Consider the following 18,909-nt stretch of genomic DNA (forward strand, 5'->3'; position numbering starts at 1 on the left):
GGAAACATGAAACCATTCAAACATCCGTCACCGTATTTCTGTTACAATAAACAAGAAGCACCATGAATCTCCTCTCTGGTACCCGGATGCTCTGGATGGAGATTATCCCAGCATGCACCAGCAACCCCCCCTGCTGGAGAAAAGAGTGATGTTCAGTTAATGGCGTCACACTATTGATTTCATTGAGTAAAGGTGAAAAAATATCAACACAAACAGCAAAAGTGGAGATTCAAAACATTCATACACAAAACAGTAAATAATAGCAATGACACAAGATGGACAAATAACAGATATTAAGAATAAAAAATGAAATATTATACACACAGACACACACACACACACACACACAATGAAATGAACAGGAGGGCTCACAAAAGAGAAAAGACATACAAATCAAGGATTAACTGTTAACTTTTGATAAGAATTATAATTATAATATTATTATTAGAGATATTCATGAACCCAGTGAAGGAGGGAATCGTTCCATTATCATATTTATCTGAAATAATCAGAAAAAAGATAGATGGATGGACAAAACACATTTGTAATACCGATATTTCAATCGTTGACGTATCGCAGTAGGGTATCGTGATAAATCAATATCTCAATTTTTTTTTTTAACGCGAACACGTTTCAGCTCCACATGAAGCGAACGTGTTGTGTTCAAGGCCTCACACCCCTGTGTGAAAATGAAAGTGTTTCCGGTCACATGTGGTCTGAGGTCTCGCAGGTTTCTGGTCTTGTTTCCTTCTTCGTCCTCATTTAAAGTTTCTCTTATAATCTTGTGATGCCTTCGTTGTTCACTCAGAAAGGTAGGAGCTCAAATCTCTACGTTCACTCACACAAATGTACATATTTATATATTTGTTGAGATGTTTTGTACACAGAGAAAAGAACAACTGTGTTTCACAATAAAACAGCGGGTTCATATCCGCAGACTAATATGAGTTTATGTGTTTCGTGACCAAAATGTCAGCTTGATACCAAACGGATCAAGCTGAATCAAGCAGCAAGTGTGATAACTGTCCTGATGATCGACTTATCAATATTCAGGGTACTTTGACATCAAATCATAATGCAGATAAATGAAAGCTGATCTCTGTATGAACACACTACAATACATTTTTCAAGTAAAATAACTTACCTGACTAACCTAACAGTCATGTGACACTGAGGACCAAGTTTCACATGTAAATACACATTATACTGTTGAATATACTGTCTGTATTGATTTGATGTGTTATTGTTGAAGGAGAGACGAAGAACATGGATATAACTGAACTGTCCAGAGATAACCATTGCTATGCTATTATATTTCTAATTAATATTCAGGTTCTTTTTCTCCTTTATTTTTAGTTAATTTTACTCATTTTATAAATGTTCTGTTTTCGTACTTTAGTGTGAAGACAACACACACACACCACTGAAAGTACAGTGACGACAGGGAAGGGGGCGGAGCCAGCAGAGTCCCTCAGACAGCAGCCATGTTGGTTGTGGTCTGGTCATTCATACTGATGATGAAGATGATGATGATGATGATGATGATGATGATGATGAATGATGGTCAGTGGAATTGATCATTTTGTTTGTCTTTTCCTGTTGTATAATGTATCCATGGTAACAGTAATAAGATGAGTGACCTCTGACCTTTGTCCTCAGCTGCCTCTGCAGAGACCATCACAGCAGACAGTGGGGAGGAAGTCCTGCTGACCTCAGGCCTGCAGGGGTATCAACCCGGACATGACATCAGGTGGACTCACCCCCACCTGGTGATGTCACTGAAGAAGAACGTGACGTGTCACAGTGGACGCTACCAGCTGACGGAGGACTACTCGTTGAAATTCATCCGCGTTCAGCCTGAAGACTCAGGAAACTACAGCCTGGAGGTGTTTGATGAAAACGGGAAACTACTAAGAAAGAGAGACTTCCTGCTCAGAGTGAAGGGTGAGTCCAGGACCGCTTTGAGAGAAGGAACCCGGAACATCAGAGGTCTGAGGAGTAGTTACAGGGATCTAGTCACCAGGCTCAGAGGTCTGGGGACTCATATCAGCCAGTCTGGGGACTAGGCTCAGAGGTCTGGGGACTAGTCTCGGCGGTCTGGGGACTAGTCTCGGCTGTCTGGGGACTAGTCTCAGCGGTCTGGGGACTAGTCTCGGCGGTCTGGACACCAGGCTCAGCGATCTGGGGACTAGTCTCAGCGGTCTGGACACTAGACTCAGAGGTCTGGGGACTAGTTGCAGAGGTCTAGGGATTAGTTGCAAAGGTCTGATGATTAGTTGCAGAGGTCTAGGGACTAGTGCCAGAGGTCTGAGGATTTGTTGCAGAGGTCAGATGATTAGTTGCAGAGGTCTAGTGACTAGTTGCAGAGGTGGGACTAGTTGCAGAGGGCGAGGGACTAGTTGCAGAGATAACATTGACAGATAACATTGCCTTTTGGTGTACCAGCAGAGACCAGCAGCAGCCTGGTTGTACATGTGTGGGTCTACTGCTTCCTGCTCCTCCTCCTGCCCTTCATCATCGTCATCATCATCGTCAAGAGGAGGTGGAGCCAGAGGACCAGGACCGCAGGTAGTCCAGCAACCAGAGACATGCAGGTTAATAAGAAGTTCATACATGAAGCTCTGCTTTGCTCCTTCAGGTCCTTTGGAGGAAAATCTTTACATGCCGATGCACAGTTGCCATAACAACAAGAGGAAGGAGGAGGTGCAGGATTCTCACTATGGTAACACGCACCCCCCCACACACACACACACACAGATGCTGACAGCTGCTATCAGATGCTAACTTGTTCCACTCTCTACAGTTCCCTGTCATCCTGTTTCTATGGAAACACCAATCCCAGAGCAGATGTCTGCGGATGTAGAGAACATCTATGTGTGACATGTTTCTTTTACTGTTATTCTTTAAAATAAAATAAGTGATCCAAACATCTGAGAGGACTCAAAATCATCTTTTCATCATCAACTTTACAGGTCTGGGGACAGGTCTGAGGATGAGTTTTAAAGGTGTTATAGTGTTAAAGGTCTGGGGACTAGTTTTACAGGTCTAGGGACTAGTTTTACAGGTCTAGGGACTAGGTTTACAGGTCTGAGGACTAGTTTCACAGGTCTGGGGACTAGTTTTACAGGTCTGGGGACTAGGTTTACAGGTCTGAGGACTAGTTTCACAGGTCTAGGGACTAGTTTTACAGGTCTAGGGAATAGGTTTACAGGTCTGAGGACTAGTTTCACAGGTCTGGGGACTAGTTTTACAGGTCTGGGGACTAGGTTTACAGGTCTGAGGACTAGTTTCACAGGTCTGGGGACTAGTTTTACAGGTTTGGGGACTAGTTTCACAGATCTGGGGACTAGTGTTACAGGTCTGAGGTCTATAGTTTTAAAAGTCTGAGGACTAGTTGTACATGTCTGGGGACTAGTGTTACAGCTCTGAGGACTAGTTTTAAAGGTCTGAGGACTAGTTGTACAGGTCTGGGGACTAGTTATACAGGTCTGAGGACTAGTTGTACAGGTCTGGGGACCTGCTTTACAGGTCTGGGGACTAGTTTTACAGGTCTGGGGAATAAGAGGACTAGTCGTACAGGTCTAGGGACTAGTTGTACAGGTCTGGGGAATAAGAGGACTAGTCCTACAGGTCTAGGGACTAGTTGTACAGGTCTGGGGAATAAGGGGACGATGATACCTTATTGTTTTTTATGAGACGTTGCATAAGGTGAAATAAGAGTACTTCCATTGGCCATGTATTGTTGTACTTGTACTTTAAATTTTTTATCGGGAAAAATATATCCGACATCAGTGGTGTTACTAACTGTTACGTTGTGTTGTAGGGTTAATTACCATTATTAGTAGTTATATTATTTGTAATGCTAGAAGTAGTATTTCTAATAACATTTGTATTTGTACTACACAAATATCTGAATCATAACAGATTGAATTATATGTTTATTTTGATATATTTTCATCATAAAAACAACATTGTTTTCATGTTTCTATGCTGATGCTGAAATACTGGATCAGATCTGATGTGTTAAATATGTTATAATTATATTTTGGGTTTGAATATACTAGAAACAAAGAGACAGACTTCCTATTACAGATGTAGAAATCAACCACAGCGCGCAGCTGTCCACAACCACTTCCTGTTTCCTGTTCACAGTAAAAAAAAAAGTAAAAAGTAAAACGTAATATGATGTAAGATCATTAAATAATAACATATTACATAATAAAGTATTATATGAGAAAATAAAAGATAATAAGGTCATAAAATATGAGATAATAAAGTATAATATAACAAAAGATAATAGTATATGAATTGATAAGATATAAGATCAAGTATAATTTAACAAAATGCAGGATGAGATAAACGATCATAACAATGAGGTCATCACAGTTTCTGTGATGTAATGTGAAAAACATCACAGGAAACAGTCTATAAAACATATTTGTTCTTTGTGGGAAACAAACAGCAGGAAATATTCATCATGTTTCAAGTTCAAACAAAATTACTTTTTAAAAGAATTGATGAACATTAAAGTTGTTATTGTGAGACTTGATGAGGACACAGAGACGTCTGTCTTGGTCTTTAGAAGACAGTGATCTGTTCCTCCTCGTAGTCTCTCTGAGGAGTCTGTGGAGAAACAACAAAACCAAAAACACATTTACAGACTTAACATTCACATAACCTTTATATGATTATAACATGTATATAACATTCACATAACAGTTATATAATAATAATATATTTAATAATATATATAATATATAATTATAATTATATAATTATTATAATTATATATTATATAATATGCATATAACATGTATAACCTGTATATAACATCCACATAACCTGCATATAACATGTATACAACATGTGTATAACATGTATAAAACAGTCACATAACCTTTATATTATTATATAACCGGTATATAACATGTATATAACATTTATATAACATGTGTATAACATGTATTTACCACATACATATAACCTGCATATAACATTCCCATAGCCTTAATGTGTTTTATTACATGTATACAACATGTGTAGAACATGCATATAACATATGTATAACACATATATGTAACATGTGTATAACATGTGCATAACACATGTGTAGAACATGTGTAGAACAAATATGTAACATGTATCTACCAGAAACAGCAGTGTGTGGTGGATGATGAACTCTCTGGTGAGTCTGAGTAGATCCTGGTTCAGGGCCTGAAACAAAGTCGGGATCAGAACCACAGCCAGGTTCTGAGCAGACATCTTGTTCACCTGAGAGAACACCTGGACCCTAAGGAGGAGAACCATATGAAGTGAACTCATGTGGATCCTGCTGAACTCAATTCCTTTTATTGTCGCTATATTATATATTCACATTTCACATTTTAATATTTCTGTCTAAACATTGAAGTTTAAACAAGTTTGTGTAATTTTGTCTAAACGTCACTTCACTAAATTTAATATCCATCTGTGTGTGTGTGTGTGTGTGTGTGTGTGTGTGTGTGTGTTACATGTAGAAGTGTCCAAACAGTGCGTTGAGTGTAGCCCTGTTGTCATCAGGAAGTTGCCGTAGCAACTGTCGGTAGGCTTTAAACCTGGAGCGTTCATCTGAAATCACTGAGAGAGAAAAGGGAGTGAATGCTACTACTCTGGTATACTACTATCACAGATACTGCAGTGGTAGTACTCTGGTGTTCGACTACCACAGATACTACAGTAGAACTACTCTGGTGAACAGTTACTGTGCTTTAAGCCGTACAAGTACATGCAGTACTACCAGTGTACTAACGTGCAGCATGGATCCACTGCTGCCGGTCTCCGTCGGGGATCAGACTCCGCTGCTGTCGGACGTACTGTTTGAGGGCGGAACCAGCGTCCAGAATACCCTGCTCGTCACTCTCCAGAGGGGCGGAGTCAGGTGACGTCATCAGAGCCTCCACTAATCGGTTGACTTTGGAAGTGAGGCCACAGCGGCGGTACACACCTTCAACCTTCAGACCTGAGAGACAGACAGACAGGGACACTGACAGAAGGTCCCAGAATCCTCCCAGTGATTCTACATCAGATACACAAACTGGTCTCACCGAAGATTGTGATGTGGGAGATGCAGCGTTCGATGGCCGGTGGGACCGAACCCCTCGAGACCACATCCGGGTACAGAGATGGACGAGCAGAGCTCTGATTGGCTGCAGGAGGACGCTGTTGAGCTGCTTTCTGATTGGTGAGAGCTCTCTGCAAGTTGCTGAACCAGCACTGACAGCTGTGCAGCTCCTCGAACCGCAATGACACCGTCCTGATGAGAAGGACGACAAGATGTGATGTCACATATGCCTGTGGTGAGCTCAGCCAATCAGAAGTAAGGAAACCCAAACCCTTAAATTGTGCAAAATAAGAGAAAAATCTGTCAATTTGCCGTAAATTTGAGAAAAGTATCAGTGAGGGAGCACACCTGTCTTCTGTCACCATGGTGATGATGTTTTCAGATGGATCCATTTCTGAAAAAGAGTTGTGACATCACATTTAATGATGATGGGATACCAAGTATAAGTACTTACATTTGGGCACTTTCTGATACAGAGTACTTAATAATACCATTAAAGGTTTTCTTTTGATCAGATGTTCTTCACTTCTATAGCAGATATCTTAATAATCAACCATTTAAATATAAAAAATAAAAACATATATAATAACAGCGCCCCCAACCACAGCACTATCTCGGAAGCACAGTTAGCTGCAATCCTCTGGCTCAACCTGGACCCTGACCAAAAGGCCCAGAATAGAGCCTTGTGGGACTCCATCTGACTCTTCATCCTGTCTGTGGATAACCATGTTTACATATTAAATTATACTAAAAATAAAGAAGACATCTTTGTTTTTCTGAGTCAATCAGTAGTTCCAACATGTTCCAACAGATGAAGCTAGAGGGGAACATAAAGAGCGTGTTACCATGGTGATTGAGCATGTCCAGATCCATCCTTAGAGTCTGCTGTTTGTGTCTGTGGACGGGATGAACACTGATGCCATCCTCACACAGCAGCAACCAAGCATCAGAGTGGCTTGTGGCTCCGCCCACTTCAACAACACGTACTTTACTGATTGCAGAAGCTCCGCCCACCTCCGCATATGACACTCCCCCGGGGAGAATTACCTGGAAACATGAACTCAGGTTACACTAATAACTTGATTTCAGAGAGGCGGGGCTTACCTCTACGTTTCATCATGACTGAAGGAACCACTATTGCTGCTTTGTAAGTGGAACAAGTGGAACCTCGTTACTGAAACCACAGACCGTCTCTGGACTAATATGAGGTTCTATCGTAGAATTCTGGGAGACCACAGAACGCTGCAATATGTTTCCACTTCTAATTTAGTGAAACTAAACTATTCATAGTAAAAATGTCATATTGATGACTAGAACACAGGTTATATTGATAACTAGAACTCAGGTTATATTGATAACTAGAACTCAGTTTATATGGATAACTAGACCTTAGGTTGTATTGATAACTAGAACACAGGTTATATTGATAACTAGAACACAGGATATATTGATAGCTAGAACTCAGGTTATATTGATAACTAGAACTCAGGTAATATTGATAATTAAAACTCAGTTTATATTGATAACTAGAACACAGGTTATATTGATAACTACACCTCAGGTTATATTGATAACTAGACCTCGGGTTATATTGATAACTAGAACACAGGATATATTGATAGCTAGAACTCAGGTTATATTGATAACTAGAACTCAGGTAATATTGATAATTAAAACTCAGTTTATATTGATAACTAGAACACAGGTTATATTGATAACTAGAACACAGGATATATTGATAACTAGAACTCAGGTAATATTGATAATTAAAACTCAGTTTATATTGATAACTAGAACACAGGTTATATTGATAACTACACCTCAGGTTATATTTTGATAACTAGAACTCAGTTTATATGGATAACTAGACCTTAGGTTGTATTGACAACTAGAACACAGGTTATATTGATAACTAGAACACAGGATATATTGATAGCTAGAACTCAGGTTATATTGATAACTAGAACTCAGGTAATATTGATAATTAAAACTCAGTTTATATTGATAACTAGAACACAGGTTATATTGATAACTACACCTCAGGTTATATTGATAACTAGACCTCCGGTTATATTGATAACTAGAACACAGGATATATTGATAGCTAGAACTCAGGTTATATTGATAACTAGAACTCAGGTAATATTGATAATTAAAACTCAGTTTATATTGATAACTAGAACACAGGTTATATTGATAACTAGAACACTGGATATATTGATAACTAGAACTCAGGTAATATTGATAATTAAAACTCAGTTTATATTGATAACTAGAACACAGGTTATATTGATAACTACACCTCAGGTTATATTGATAACTAGACCTCCGTTTATATTGATAACTACAACACAGGTCACATTGATAAGTAGAACATAGGTTATATTGATAACTAGACCTTGGGTTAAATTGATAACTAGAACACAGGTTATGTTGATAACTAGAACACATGTTAGATTGATAACTAGAACACAGGATATATTGATAACTAGAACTCGGGTTATATTTTGATAACTAGAACTCAGTTTATATTGATAACTAGACCTTAGGTTATATTGATAACTAGCCCCCGGGTTATATTGATAACTAAAACTCTGGTTGTATTGACAACTAGAACACAGGTTATATTGATAACTAGTGATAACTAGAACTCAGGTTATATTGATAACTAGACCTCAGGTTAGATTGGTAGCTAAAACGCATGTTAGATTAATAACTAGAACTCAGAATATAAAAATTAGGTATAAGCATTATTTTTCTACGCGTTAACATTCATACCTTTAGTATGTGAACCAGGTGACTCAGCAATGCCTCTTTGTTGTCAGCAGCACAGATCAGCTGATCGCTTGGAGTCACCATCTCAAACTGATGAGCTGCTCTGTGGCAAACGAGGTATACAAAGCAGTATTAGTAGTACTAGAAGTAGTGGTAGTAGTAGTTATAGCAGTAGTGGTAGTATTAGTAGTACTAGCAGTAGTAGTGGTAATAGTACTAGCAGTAGAGGTAGTATTAGTATCAGCAGTATTTACCCGTCTTTGAGGAACACAGACAAAACTTCTCTGAGGTCAAGGACGTCACATGCTGCCGAGTCATTCTCTAACGAGAACAGGAAGCGGTCTTCCTCCAATTTACCATGAAGCGTCTCTTCTTCCTCACCTGCACACACACACACACACACACACACACACACACACACACACACACACACACACACACACACACACACACACACACACAGTAAGCAGAGTATAGCAACATTGTTTTTTATCATTGTTTATTTTGATATGAGGAATTCCACCTGCTCATTCTAAATGTCTTACCTGAGGGGGCGGAGTCAGGTCTGCTATTGGCTGACTGTGGCAGGTGAGGTGGAACATCTGAATGAAAAAACACGTCAAGATGATGAAATACAAAGCTTTGTTTATATACCAACAGACTATTAATATTAACATAAGTATAATATAAAGTTGTGTGTGTGTGTGTGTGTGTGTGTGTGTGTGTGTGTGTGTGTGTGTGTGTGTGTGTGTGTGTGTGTGTGTGTGTGTGTTTGTGTGTGTGTGTGTGTTACCTGTGTACTCGTTGAGGCGGAGCAGCTCGGTCTGCAGAGCCTGACCAGCCCTCTCAGCCAGCAGGATGGGGGAGGGGCTCTGAGGATCTGACTGGCACACCTGCACACAGGTATGTGTATTTATATGTGTGGGTGTGGGTGTTATTTGAGTTATTGTGAGTCATAAAAAGTGTAAAACCATCAGACCTTCGCTCCTGAACAGATCAGAGACATCGTTTCTTCTACGTCGTCTCCACAAACCACCTGAAGAAACCTCTGTAACACACACACACACACACACACACACACACACACACACACACACACACACACACACACACACACACACACACACACACACCAAATACACTTGTGTGAACAGGTGACGTTTGTAGTAACTACATGCCCAGTTGCTGCTGTGTTATGACTTTCTGATGGACTGGACTGAGTCAGACCTGATCCATCAGCGACGGTGAGGAGATCAAAGCGTGGACACGTCTGTAGCGCCCCCTGCCGTATTTATCCTGTATGAACTTTGACCTCTTTTCATCAGAAGACCCTGGACACAGTTGCTCTGCCGCCGGCACAGCTGGAGCCCACACTTCATTGGCCAACCGGTTACCATAGGTAACAAAGAGCTGGGAGAGGGAAGGGTTAAAGGGTTCAGTCCTACCTCACCTGTATGAGGGGTTCAGTCCTACCTCACCTGTATGAGGATTCAGTCCTACCTCACCTGTATGAGGGGTTCAGTCCTACCTCACCTGTATGAGGGGTTCAGTCCTACCTCACTTGTATGAGGGGTTCAGTCCTACCTTACCTGTATGAGGGGTTCAGTCCTACCTCACCTGTATGAGGGGTTCAGTCCTACCTCACCTGTATGAGGATTCAGTCCTACCTCACCAGTATGAGGGTTCAGTCCTACCCCACCTGTATGAGGGGTTCAGTCCTACCTCACCTGTATGAGGATTCAGTCCTACCTCACCAGTATGAGGGTTCAGTCCTATCTCACCTGTATGAGGGGTTCAGTCCTACCTCACAGTCTGTATGAGGGGTTCAGTCCTACCTCACCTGTATGAGGGGTTCAGTCCTACTTCACCTGTATGAGGGGTTCAGTCCTACCTCACAGTCTGTATGAGGGGTTCAGTCCTACTTCACCTGTATGAGGGGTTCAGTCCTACCTCACGTGTATGAGGGGTTCAGTCCTACCTCACCTGTATGAGGGGTTCAGTCCTACCTCACCTGTATGAGGGGTTCCGTCCAGACCTTGTTGTCCATCTTCAGACTGCGCACTTTGGACAGGTTGCTGCCCAGAGCTCGATGCTGACCTAAGAACTGACACTGTTAGCATTTTGCATTCAAACCAACAGATCTGCTAGCAGCATTAGCAATCTACATTGTGTCCGCAGGTGACAAGTCATTTAAACAATTCTAATTGAATTCCGTCAGCCGCTTGCTACTCAACTTTTAAGCCAATGATTTTTAGTTAATTAGCAGGTTTGTTTCCAAAACTACAAAGGGATTATTCATGGTGCTGAATTTGGACAAACACAGTAAATACACCAGAATGTAATAAGACAGCAGAAATAGGTAGGTAGACATGTGACCACCTCCAACCTGTGCTCTCTGACTATCTATCTGTGACCTATGACCTCCAGCTGCTGTTTTGTAGATTAATGTAATGTTTGTGATGTGATCTCTGAGCCTCCCATTACCTGCACATGTGTGACAGATGACCAGCAGTAGGTTGACCGACGCCCACTCAGGATTGGCAGCGCCACAATCGGCACACACTTTGTTGTCGGGGTTTTCCCAGAGTCGCATTGCCAGATGATTGCTACACAGAGCACTGTGAATGAATGACGACAGACTGTCCAACCAGATGGCCAGATCCTTCGATGAATCAAGAGACAGGCTACAGGCAGGGGCGGGGCCACAAAGAGACAGGGTTGGGGACAAAGAGGGAGACATAAGGTTAGGACCTGATATCACTTTAGACAAACAGACAGACACATAGACAGACATGTAGACAGAGACCCAGGTAGTCAGTGAGACAGACAGATGGGTAGTCAGTCAGACAGGTGCGCACTTGAAGCTCTTGTATGGAGTGATGAGGGTAAATGAGTGTTTCCCCGTAGACTTCACCGAGGCCACGTTCAGGGGAATGGAGAAGGAGGCGATGCCCAGTTGGAAGCCCTCCTTGTTGGGATAAATCCAGAGGTCATGACCACAAACAGCGGCGTAGGCACGGCTCCGTGTGTCCTTCATGGTGAGTGGTCCATGGAGTTCTGGGGGGGTGGGGCTTGGCTGGCCTCGAGATGCTAGCAGAGATGCGACCCAGCCTTCATGAACCTCTGAGAGACAGAATCAGATGTTTCAAACCTGGAAACTCAAAAGTCAGCTATCATCTGAGACACCAGACCAATAGCCTCACCTCACATCTGGTCCTTACCACAGGACACATTCACTTCACTTTGGGTGTCCAGTAGGGACCAGTACAAAACAACAGGGACCCGTAGAGTCATTTACCATCATTATGAGCCATGAAGTCGTAATGTTTCTTCCTGAAGTAAACAGAGAATCTGCGTTTGTCCTGTTTCTTCACGTTGGTGATGCTGGAGACATGAAAGAGGACCTCACTGAACCGGTCCTGTTCAAGAGGACAAACACACCATAACTGTACAGACAGACAGACAGATATAGGTATATACATAGACAGGTGGAGACAGTGACTTACTGTGCGTTTTTTCCACAGAGACATCAGCTGTCCATCCAACGTCGCCCATAAGACATTGTGTCTGAGAGAGACAGGGAACAAGTCGTCAGTCCATTTGTCCATCAGCCTACCTGTCTCCCATCGACCCAGCTGTCTGTCCATCTAACTGTCCACCCATCCATCATCCATGAATCTGCCTTCTTAACACATCTACACTGATTAACAGGTGAGCCTGATCCGGTGTTCCCCAGGTATCAATAATAGGGCTCCAGTTGTTTTACATTACATTACATGTTAAACTCCCACGATCCATTTGCTTCATCACACACGAGGAGGATTGATAACGATGATGACGATGATGATGATGATGATGGTGTTACCTGAAGCCCTTCCAGACATCCAGCCAGCTGGCTCGGACCACGGTGTTCAGTGGAGTTGACCTCCCCCCGCCTCCCTTCTTCCTGGACACTCGGATAGTTGCCGTTCTGCAGGACAAACATCCCAAACTCACATTTACATTCTGGGGACATTAAACCTGTGTAGTTCGGATCTGGAGTCAAACATGCTGAAAACCAAATGAGACTTGAACAACTTCACTGGAACATGCATATAAAGCATGTCTACTAGCACCAATTTGCCTCGGTGTATTGATAACTCGTCACACCTTATTTCAATACATCTTCAACTTATTCAAAATCTGATAACTTCCTGTCTGACATTCATAAAATCTAGACTGGAAATGATAACAGCTGTGGGTTTGGTTCAAAGCTTCTCCATCCTGCTGCACCTAGTTGATGGTGAAATGCATTCTGGGATAATTGCTAACAAGGCGGACATTATTTTTGTGTACCTCGGGATCTTCTGCTTCATGGGCTTGCCTGATTGGCCAGGAGGATGAGGAGGGGGTGGGGCCGGCCTCGTGGGGATCAGACGACCTGCAGGACTGGACGGGGTGCTGCAGAACAAAAACATGAAAGATGTGTTAGCAAAAAAGAATGCAGTAGCAGTAGTGCTTGTAGTAATGTGTACATACTCGTAACCGCTATTTGAATATGGGTTAGAAACAGGAACTTCTTCCATTGGTCCACTGGCACCAGAGGGGGCGGGGCTAGCTCCGATATCTTCCTCCTCATTGGATGAGTCAGTGTCACCATCCTCTTGGCTCGCCCAACAAGCCAAAACGGTTGTGTAAGGGCTTTCTTCTTTGACGATGTTAGGAGACCGCTTAATAACTGGAACCACAACAAATGAAAAGGTAATGAGTATGGCAGGAGGGTGAAGACCAGGGGGACTCACTGAAGTCCCTCCAGGGAGGAGGACTCACTTGGTCCAGTCCAGTCCAGTCCAGATCATTCAACCGTTGAACATCAGGGATATATATATATATATATTCTAAATAAAGTCATTTCTTCTGTCCACTTTTATTCACTAGACCGTCCCATGTGTCTCTGGTCTCTGCAGCACCAGAACTGGAGAGGTGTGAAAGGACAAGGAAACCAAAGACGGAACTGAAGACTGAAAGTTGCCAATGCGGGATTCAAAGGCTGATTTATTTTTTGTCCGACCAGTATTTTGTTGGGTTCACTTCCCACCTAATGAAGTAAATCCAAGTTCCACTTAGTGAGTTTTTTTTTCTCACTTCTCCTGCTATAAGTGTTTTAATGTGGCTCACACTTGTTGAGTCTATTCAATTTGACATGTAGCTCGTCAGTGCAGCTTTTGCCTTTTGGACATTAGCAGTTTGTACTTTATCCTGTTTGAGGAATTTAATCCTATTTCATAGTGCGTTTTGAAAAATGTCCTTGTGAACCACACCTGTTCTCTGCACTTACTGTATATCATTTTATAATAATTATAATAATGAAGAAATAACCCGGTTTAACACCTCAAGTACCTTCCTCTGGTGGCCCAGCAGCTTTCTCTAGTGGACCCAAGGTAACTCCTGCGTTCTGGTCTAAAGTTGACATCACCAGCTGTGACAAGGCTCCAACATCTGGACACAAACACAGACAACAGGTTGCTTAGCCAATCAAGAGGGAGAATCTGTTAGTTTAGACCTGTTGGACCGATGAGAGAGCAGCAATGTCTCCGTTTGATTGGTCGATTGACGTACCTGTGTGAGTGGCTCCGACCATTGGCACTGAGGGGAGGTGGAGTTCAACAGCTGACTGGGTGGCTGGGGTCATCATGGAGCCAACAGCAGGATTAACCACACTGCTAACAATCCCAGCTAAACTAGGTATGTTAACTAATGAGCTAGCGATGCTGTCTATGCTAACAGCGTTAGCAAAAGTTACAGGTGCAGTGGTCGAGGAGGAGTTAGCAGCAGCTGGGTTAGCCATGGGGCTAGCAGTTCCTGCTAAGCTAGGTATGTGGGTGGCAATGCTGTTAGCAATGCTGTCTATGGAGGGGGGGGCTGAGGGGGCACGTGGGGTGGGGGCGGAGCCTCCGATGATAGCAGTGATTCCAGCCAATGAGGGGATCCTGGTGGCGATGATGTCAGTGACGCCAGCCAGAGTCGGGTAGACAGGTATACGGTCTGACCCGCCAATAGGAGGAAGAGGAGGAGCATCTTCACCTGAGGAGAGGACACAGTGACATCATCCTGATACCTCAGTTGCAGTTCAGCTGACTTCCACTAGATGCTGCTCAAACTCTGGAAACTACAAATACAGGCAATATGTCTATCTAATAAGGGTACTCTTTGATCAAACTTTCACAATAAAATGCGTATTATGATTAGTGAACTGTCAGTGTGTGGGGAGACTTTCACAATAAAAGTTGAATTGAGGTGATATTAAAGTTTAAGTCAGGTGTTTGTTCATGTTTTCTTTTAATAATCATGAAATATCATGTTAAGACTCCAACCAACAACATGTTAGTCCGTCTGTCAATACCGTTTGACTTCCTGTCTGTGGTTCATTGTTTCTTACTGTCAATGTAAATATTTAAAAACATCAATATATGCAGTTTCTTAAGGAGGAAATGGTGACTTTGTTGGGAATATTTCCAGCCGCGGATGAATCCACATTTAAAGTCCCAGTCGGCAACATTTTTTTTATCATATTCACCGAAGCCGACACTATGCTCCGATAGAACAACATAAATCATCCGGTTTTAGAAAAAAAAGCTCGCCTCTACATGCACCTAGAGCCTGTTGTTTGTTTTGCAAAAAATCAACACGGCCTGGCTCATCCTGTCCAATCAGCACGCAGGGCTGTGTTCGTGCACACAGAGCCCCCTCTTCCCTTGGGTCGTACCACTATCACAGGGGGAGGCGGAGGGAAGTAGCAACAAGCTTCCAATTCCTCGGTTAAAAACCGAAACGAGGAGGTCCAAAACAACCAAGGAAAACAAAACCCCGGTGGAAAATAAGTAAAAAAAGAAAGATTGCAACGGTGCCTGTGATAAACCCAGAGTCAAGATCGGACCCGCGTTTCAAAGGTGGCGTGATCTAAGGGATTTCAAAGGGCACGGAGTCGAGGGGAAGGAGCTCGGTGGTCGTGGGGGAGGAGCATGAGAGTTGTAAACATTCAAAATCTGACAGAGTGCCCTCGATCTGCCAGACTTGCCGACTGGGACTTTAAGTCACAGTGAAGTGTGTGTTGATGGTGATGATCACACATTTACTGCTGTTTGATCATTAGAATGCGATGTGATTGGATGATGGGAGTATTAGTAGTGAACCAGTAAAGGAATCTGGACGTTAAGAGAACCTGAACCAGTTCTCTGGACGTCATGTGATCTTCCCATTCAGCTGAGATTCCTTCATCAGCAGACAGAAGATAAACTGGTTTGAGATAATCACCAGTTAAAAGGAAGAAACCAGTTGGACTGTTCACGCTGAAACACGCCGACAGACGTCAGCAGTTTAAAAATAAACTGATGCTGGAATCATGTGATGCAAAGGGAGACAATAACAGAAGTTCCTTATTTACACGTTTCCCTCCACCAACAGTTTACACACACTTCTGCCCAGTGTGTGAGTGTGTGTGTGTGTACGTGTGTGTGTACCTGTGCTCAGGCGAACTCCATTAGAGAAAACTGGTTGTAGATTTTCACCGATCACATTTCTGAAACCAAAAACTTTGTGTTTGAATCCAATAATTATCTTGTACTGTGTGTGCAGGTGTGTGTGTGTGTGTGTGTGTGTGTGTGCAGGTGTGTGAACTCACCCTTCCAATGAGGAGCCCAGACTGTCCCTGGTGTAACGAGCTCGAGGTTTGGGGACAGGAGGTGGAGGAAGAGGATCCATCTGGAGAAGAAGAGCAATCAGGAAACATCGTCATCTCAAAGCAACAAACACCGTAAACACACTTTAGGGTTGAACCCAGAGGTGAGATGAGATCGTCACCATGGTAACGGCAGACAAGACCTGGTCCAGGTTTCATTCAGAGAGTTCAGAGACAGGACTTTCTCTCTGAGTTTAGCCGATGGCTCTAAACGATGTAACCTTCTAGCGTCGTTCAGGAACTGTAGAGCTTCTTTTCAAAATAAACTTTTGTCTTCACATCACAGACAATTAGAATTGGACAAAGCTGTATCCATTTGAAAGCCTTGGGTTATAAACGCCAGGTTTCTGGGTAGCCCTGCCCCCACGGCCATAAACGCAGGTTTCTGGCTTCTCCCAGACCAGCTGTTGGAAGATTGAACCCTGGCCCTGTCCGAGGAATGAACCCTGACCCTGTTGGAGGCTTGAACCCTGATCCTATCGGAGGGTTGAACCCTGACCCTTTAGAGGATTGAACCCTGACCCTATCGGAGGACTTAACCCTGACCCTGTCGGAGGATTGAACCCTGACCCTGTTGTAGGCTTGAACCCTGACCCTATCGGAGGATTGAACCCTGATCCTATCGGAGGATTGAACCCTGACCCTATCGGAGGATTGAACCCTGACCCTGTTGTAAACTCTCTGGATGGTTGCAGTTGTTGAGACTCCGCCAGCATCTCTGCTCTCAAAAACCTTTTTCCCAATTAGGTGTTCTTCTTTCAGAAAAGTACAGGTCCTCACATGCGTTTGGAATTTTCACTGGACTCGGCTCACTTTAAAACACCGTGGTCCTAGATGAAGGATGGCTCTCTCAGATCCGTGCTTCTGGTCCTTCACTTTTAAAAGGACTTTGTGGAGTCCGCTGATTCCCTCCAGTTGACTAATGCTGCAGTGATAGATAGTTTTCAGTTGACTAATCCAACGCTATCAAAGCCATGCTAGCTGGAATTCAGTTCCACATGAGCTGTCAACAGCCAGCATCCCAGAGCCTTCTGGGTAATCCTCCATTCAGCTCCTCCTCAGTGGTCTTAAAAGGTCCGTCAGGCAACGATGACAGTCTACCTCTCTCAGATCCATGAATACACAACCAGATCCGTGAATACACCACCAGATCACTTTCATTGATCCCCGGCATGAGCTCACCTTCTTTACTTTTTTCCTGACAGATCATTCATGGCACTCAAATGATCATAAGAATACTACTCTCTGTCCCTTTTCTTCCAAGATCAAATTCCTGAATCATCGCTCCTCGACCTCGACTATAGTATTAAAAACAGATACTTAAGTGCAAGTACTTCAAAATCATCAACAGAAACATCTGAAGAACTCTGACGCAACTCCATTAAAACAAGAGAAGAAGAAAAAATTCAGTTCAAAGTTCTTACTTTGTTGTGAACTCCTCGGGCCGGCCAACAGGTAAGACCTGCTGTTCACCTGTCGTCCTGTGTACCTGTCGTCCTGTTCAACTGTGTACCTGTCGTCTTAATCACCTGTTGTGTGTACCTGTCGACCTGTGTACCTGTAGTCCTGTCACCTGTCTGTCTGTGTGAGTAAATGTTTTCCGTCCTCTCTGCACCAAAGGTTATGTATTTAGATCACATGCAAACTGAGCTGTGATTGGTCAGCAGGTACACACCTGTACACCTGAACCAATCAGCTGTCAGAGCAGGTTTCTCCACTAAACTCAGTGGAGTGTTCAACAGGTTCAACCTGCTGCAGGAATTTAGTTGTGTGTGTAAGTGAGTGTGTATATCTGATATAGTGGGGACCTTGCTTGGGGGGGCAGAGGTCCCCTCAAGGTAGAAGGACATGATACATAAGGGTTAGGTTAGGTTTAAGATTAGACAATATTGTGTGCGTGCATATTAATAAGATGTGAACAAATGTACAAAAATATCTTTAAAAAAAGGAGCAGGAGAAGGAGCTTTTATTTTGTAGTTTCTGTCTCTAGTGTCCTGTGTTGTTGACTTCCTCTTTTATTTTGTAGTTTCTGTCTCTAGTGTCCTGTGTTGTTGACTTCCTCTTTTATTTTGTAGTTTCTGTCTCTAGTGTCCTGTGTTGTTGACTTCCTCTTTTATTTTGTAGTTTCTGTCTCTAGTGTCCTGTGTTGTTGACTTCCTCTTTTATTTTGTAGTTTCTGTTTCTAGTGTCCTGTGTTGTTGACTTCCTCTTTTATTTTGTAGTTTCTGTCTCTCGCGTCCTGTCTGTCATGCTTAATATTTGGACCGCACATGCACGCACATGCAAACACACACAAGCACGCACGCACGCGCACACA

The 18,909-nt window shown here is 42.8% G+C and overlaps 2 protein-coding genes across 5 annotated transcripts; one reads left to right on the forward strand and one right to left on the reverse strand.

Moving 5' to 3' along the window:
* Nucleotides 1-718: 718 nt before the first annotated feature.
* On the forward strand, nucleotides 719-2,931 carry LOC311025661 (uncharacterized protein). Of its 4 annotated transcripts, none has more exons than XM_084028674.1 (6): nucleotides 719-812; nucleotides 1,400-1,563; nucleotides 1,660-1,944; nucleotides 2,446-2,568; nucleotides 2,639-2,722; nucleotides 2,804-2,931. In XM_084028674.1, exons 2-6 carry the CDS (start codon nucleotides 1,485-1,487, stop codon nucleotides 2,878-2,880), a joined length of 648 nt encoding a protein of 215 aa, XP_083884800.1. In that variant the 5' UTR covers nucleotides 719-812; nucleotides 1,400-1,484; the 3' UTR covers nucleotides 2,881-2,931. The 4 variants fall into 4 exon arrangements, with proteins under 4 accessions (XP_083884800.1, XP_083884801.1, XP_083884802.1 ...); XM_084028675.1 differs by having other exon boundaries at nucleotides 2,449-2,568; XM_084028676.1 differs by lacking the exon at nucleotides 2,804-2,931 and having other exon boundaries at nucleotides 2,446-2,564; nucleotides 2,639-2,796.
* Nucleotides 2,932-3,920: 989 nt separating this feature from the next.
* On the reverse strand, nucleotides 3,921-18,184 carry LOC311025866 (arf-GAP with Rho-GAP domain, ANK repeat and PH domain-containing protein 1). Its single transcript, XM_084029005.1, has 26 exons — nucleotides 18,017-18,184; nucleotides 16,536-16,615; nucleotides 16,375-16,433; nucleotides 14,474-14,938; nucleotides 14,255-14,353; nucleotides 13,394-13,592; nucleotides 13,211-13,315; nucleotides 12,741-12,845; nucleotides 12,382-12,442; nucleotides 12,174-12,294; nucleotides 11,734-11,998; nucleotides 11,360-11,559; nucleotides 10,887-10,972; nucleotides 10,103-10,285; nucleotides 9,855-9,923; nucleotides 9,669-9,768; nucleotides 9,421-9,477; nucleotides 9,130-9,256; nucleotides 8,879-8,978; nucleotides 6,946-7,147; nucleotides 6,449-6,494; nucleotides 6,084-6,292; nucleotides 5,789-5,998; nucleotides 5,511-5,616; nucleotides 5,149-5,290; nucleotides 3,921-4,623 (listed from the first exon to the last, which is right to left on the reverse strand). The coding sequence occupies exons 2-26, from the start codon at nucleotides 16,613-16,615 to the stop codon at nucleotides 4,579-4,581; spliced, it is 3,441 nt and encodes a 1,146-aa protein (XP_083885131.1). The 5' UTR covers nucleotides 18,017-18,184; the 3' UTR covers nucleotides 3,921-4,578.
* Nucleotides 18,185-18,909: the final 725 nt, after the last annotated feature.

Source organism: Eutrigla gurnardus (genome assembly GCF_963514095.1).
Source record: "Eutrigla gurnardus genome assembly, chromosome: 15".
In the NCBI taxonomy this organism is placed as follows: Eukaryota; Metazoa; Chordata; class Actinopteri; order Perciformes; family Triglidae; genus Eutrigla; species Eutrigla gurnardus.

Excerpts from the sequence above, each read along its gene's own strand:
- LOC311025661 (XM_084028674.1), top strand. The coding sequence starts at position 1,485 with ATGTTGGTTGTGGTCTGGTCATTCATACTGATGATGAAGATGATGATG. Across the intron at positions 1,945-2,445 it reads CTTCCTGCTCAGAGTGAAGG|CAGAGACCAGCAGCAGCCTG; the intron begins GTGAGTCCAGGA and ends TTGGTGTACCAG. Across the intron at positions 2,723-2,803 it reads GGTGCAGGATTCTCACTATG|TTCCCTGTCATCCTGTTTCT; the intron begins GTAACACGCACC and ends CACTCTCTACAG.
- LOC311025866 (XM_084029005.1), bottom strand. The coding sequence starts at position 16,615 with ATGGATCCTCTTCCTCCACCTCCTGTCCCCAAACCTCGAGCTCGTTAC. Across the intron at positions 9,924-10,102 it reads CACCGTCGCTGATGGATCAG|AGGTTTCTTCAGGTGGTTTG; the intron begins GTCTGACTCAGT and ends TGTGTGTTACAG. Across the intron at positions 7,148-8,878 it reads ACCTGGTTCACATACTAAAG|GTAATTCTCCCCGGGGGAGT; the intron begins GTATGAATGTTA and ends TCATGTTTCCAG.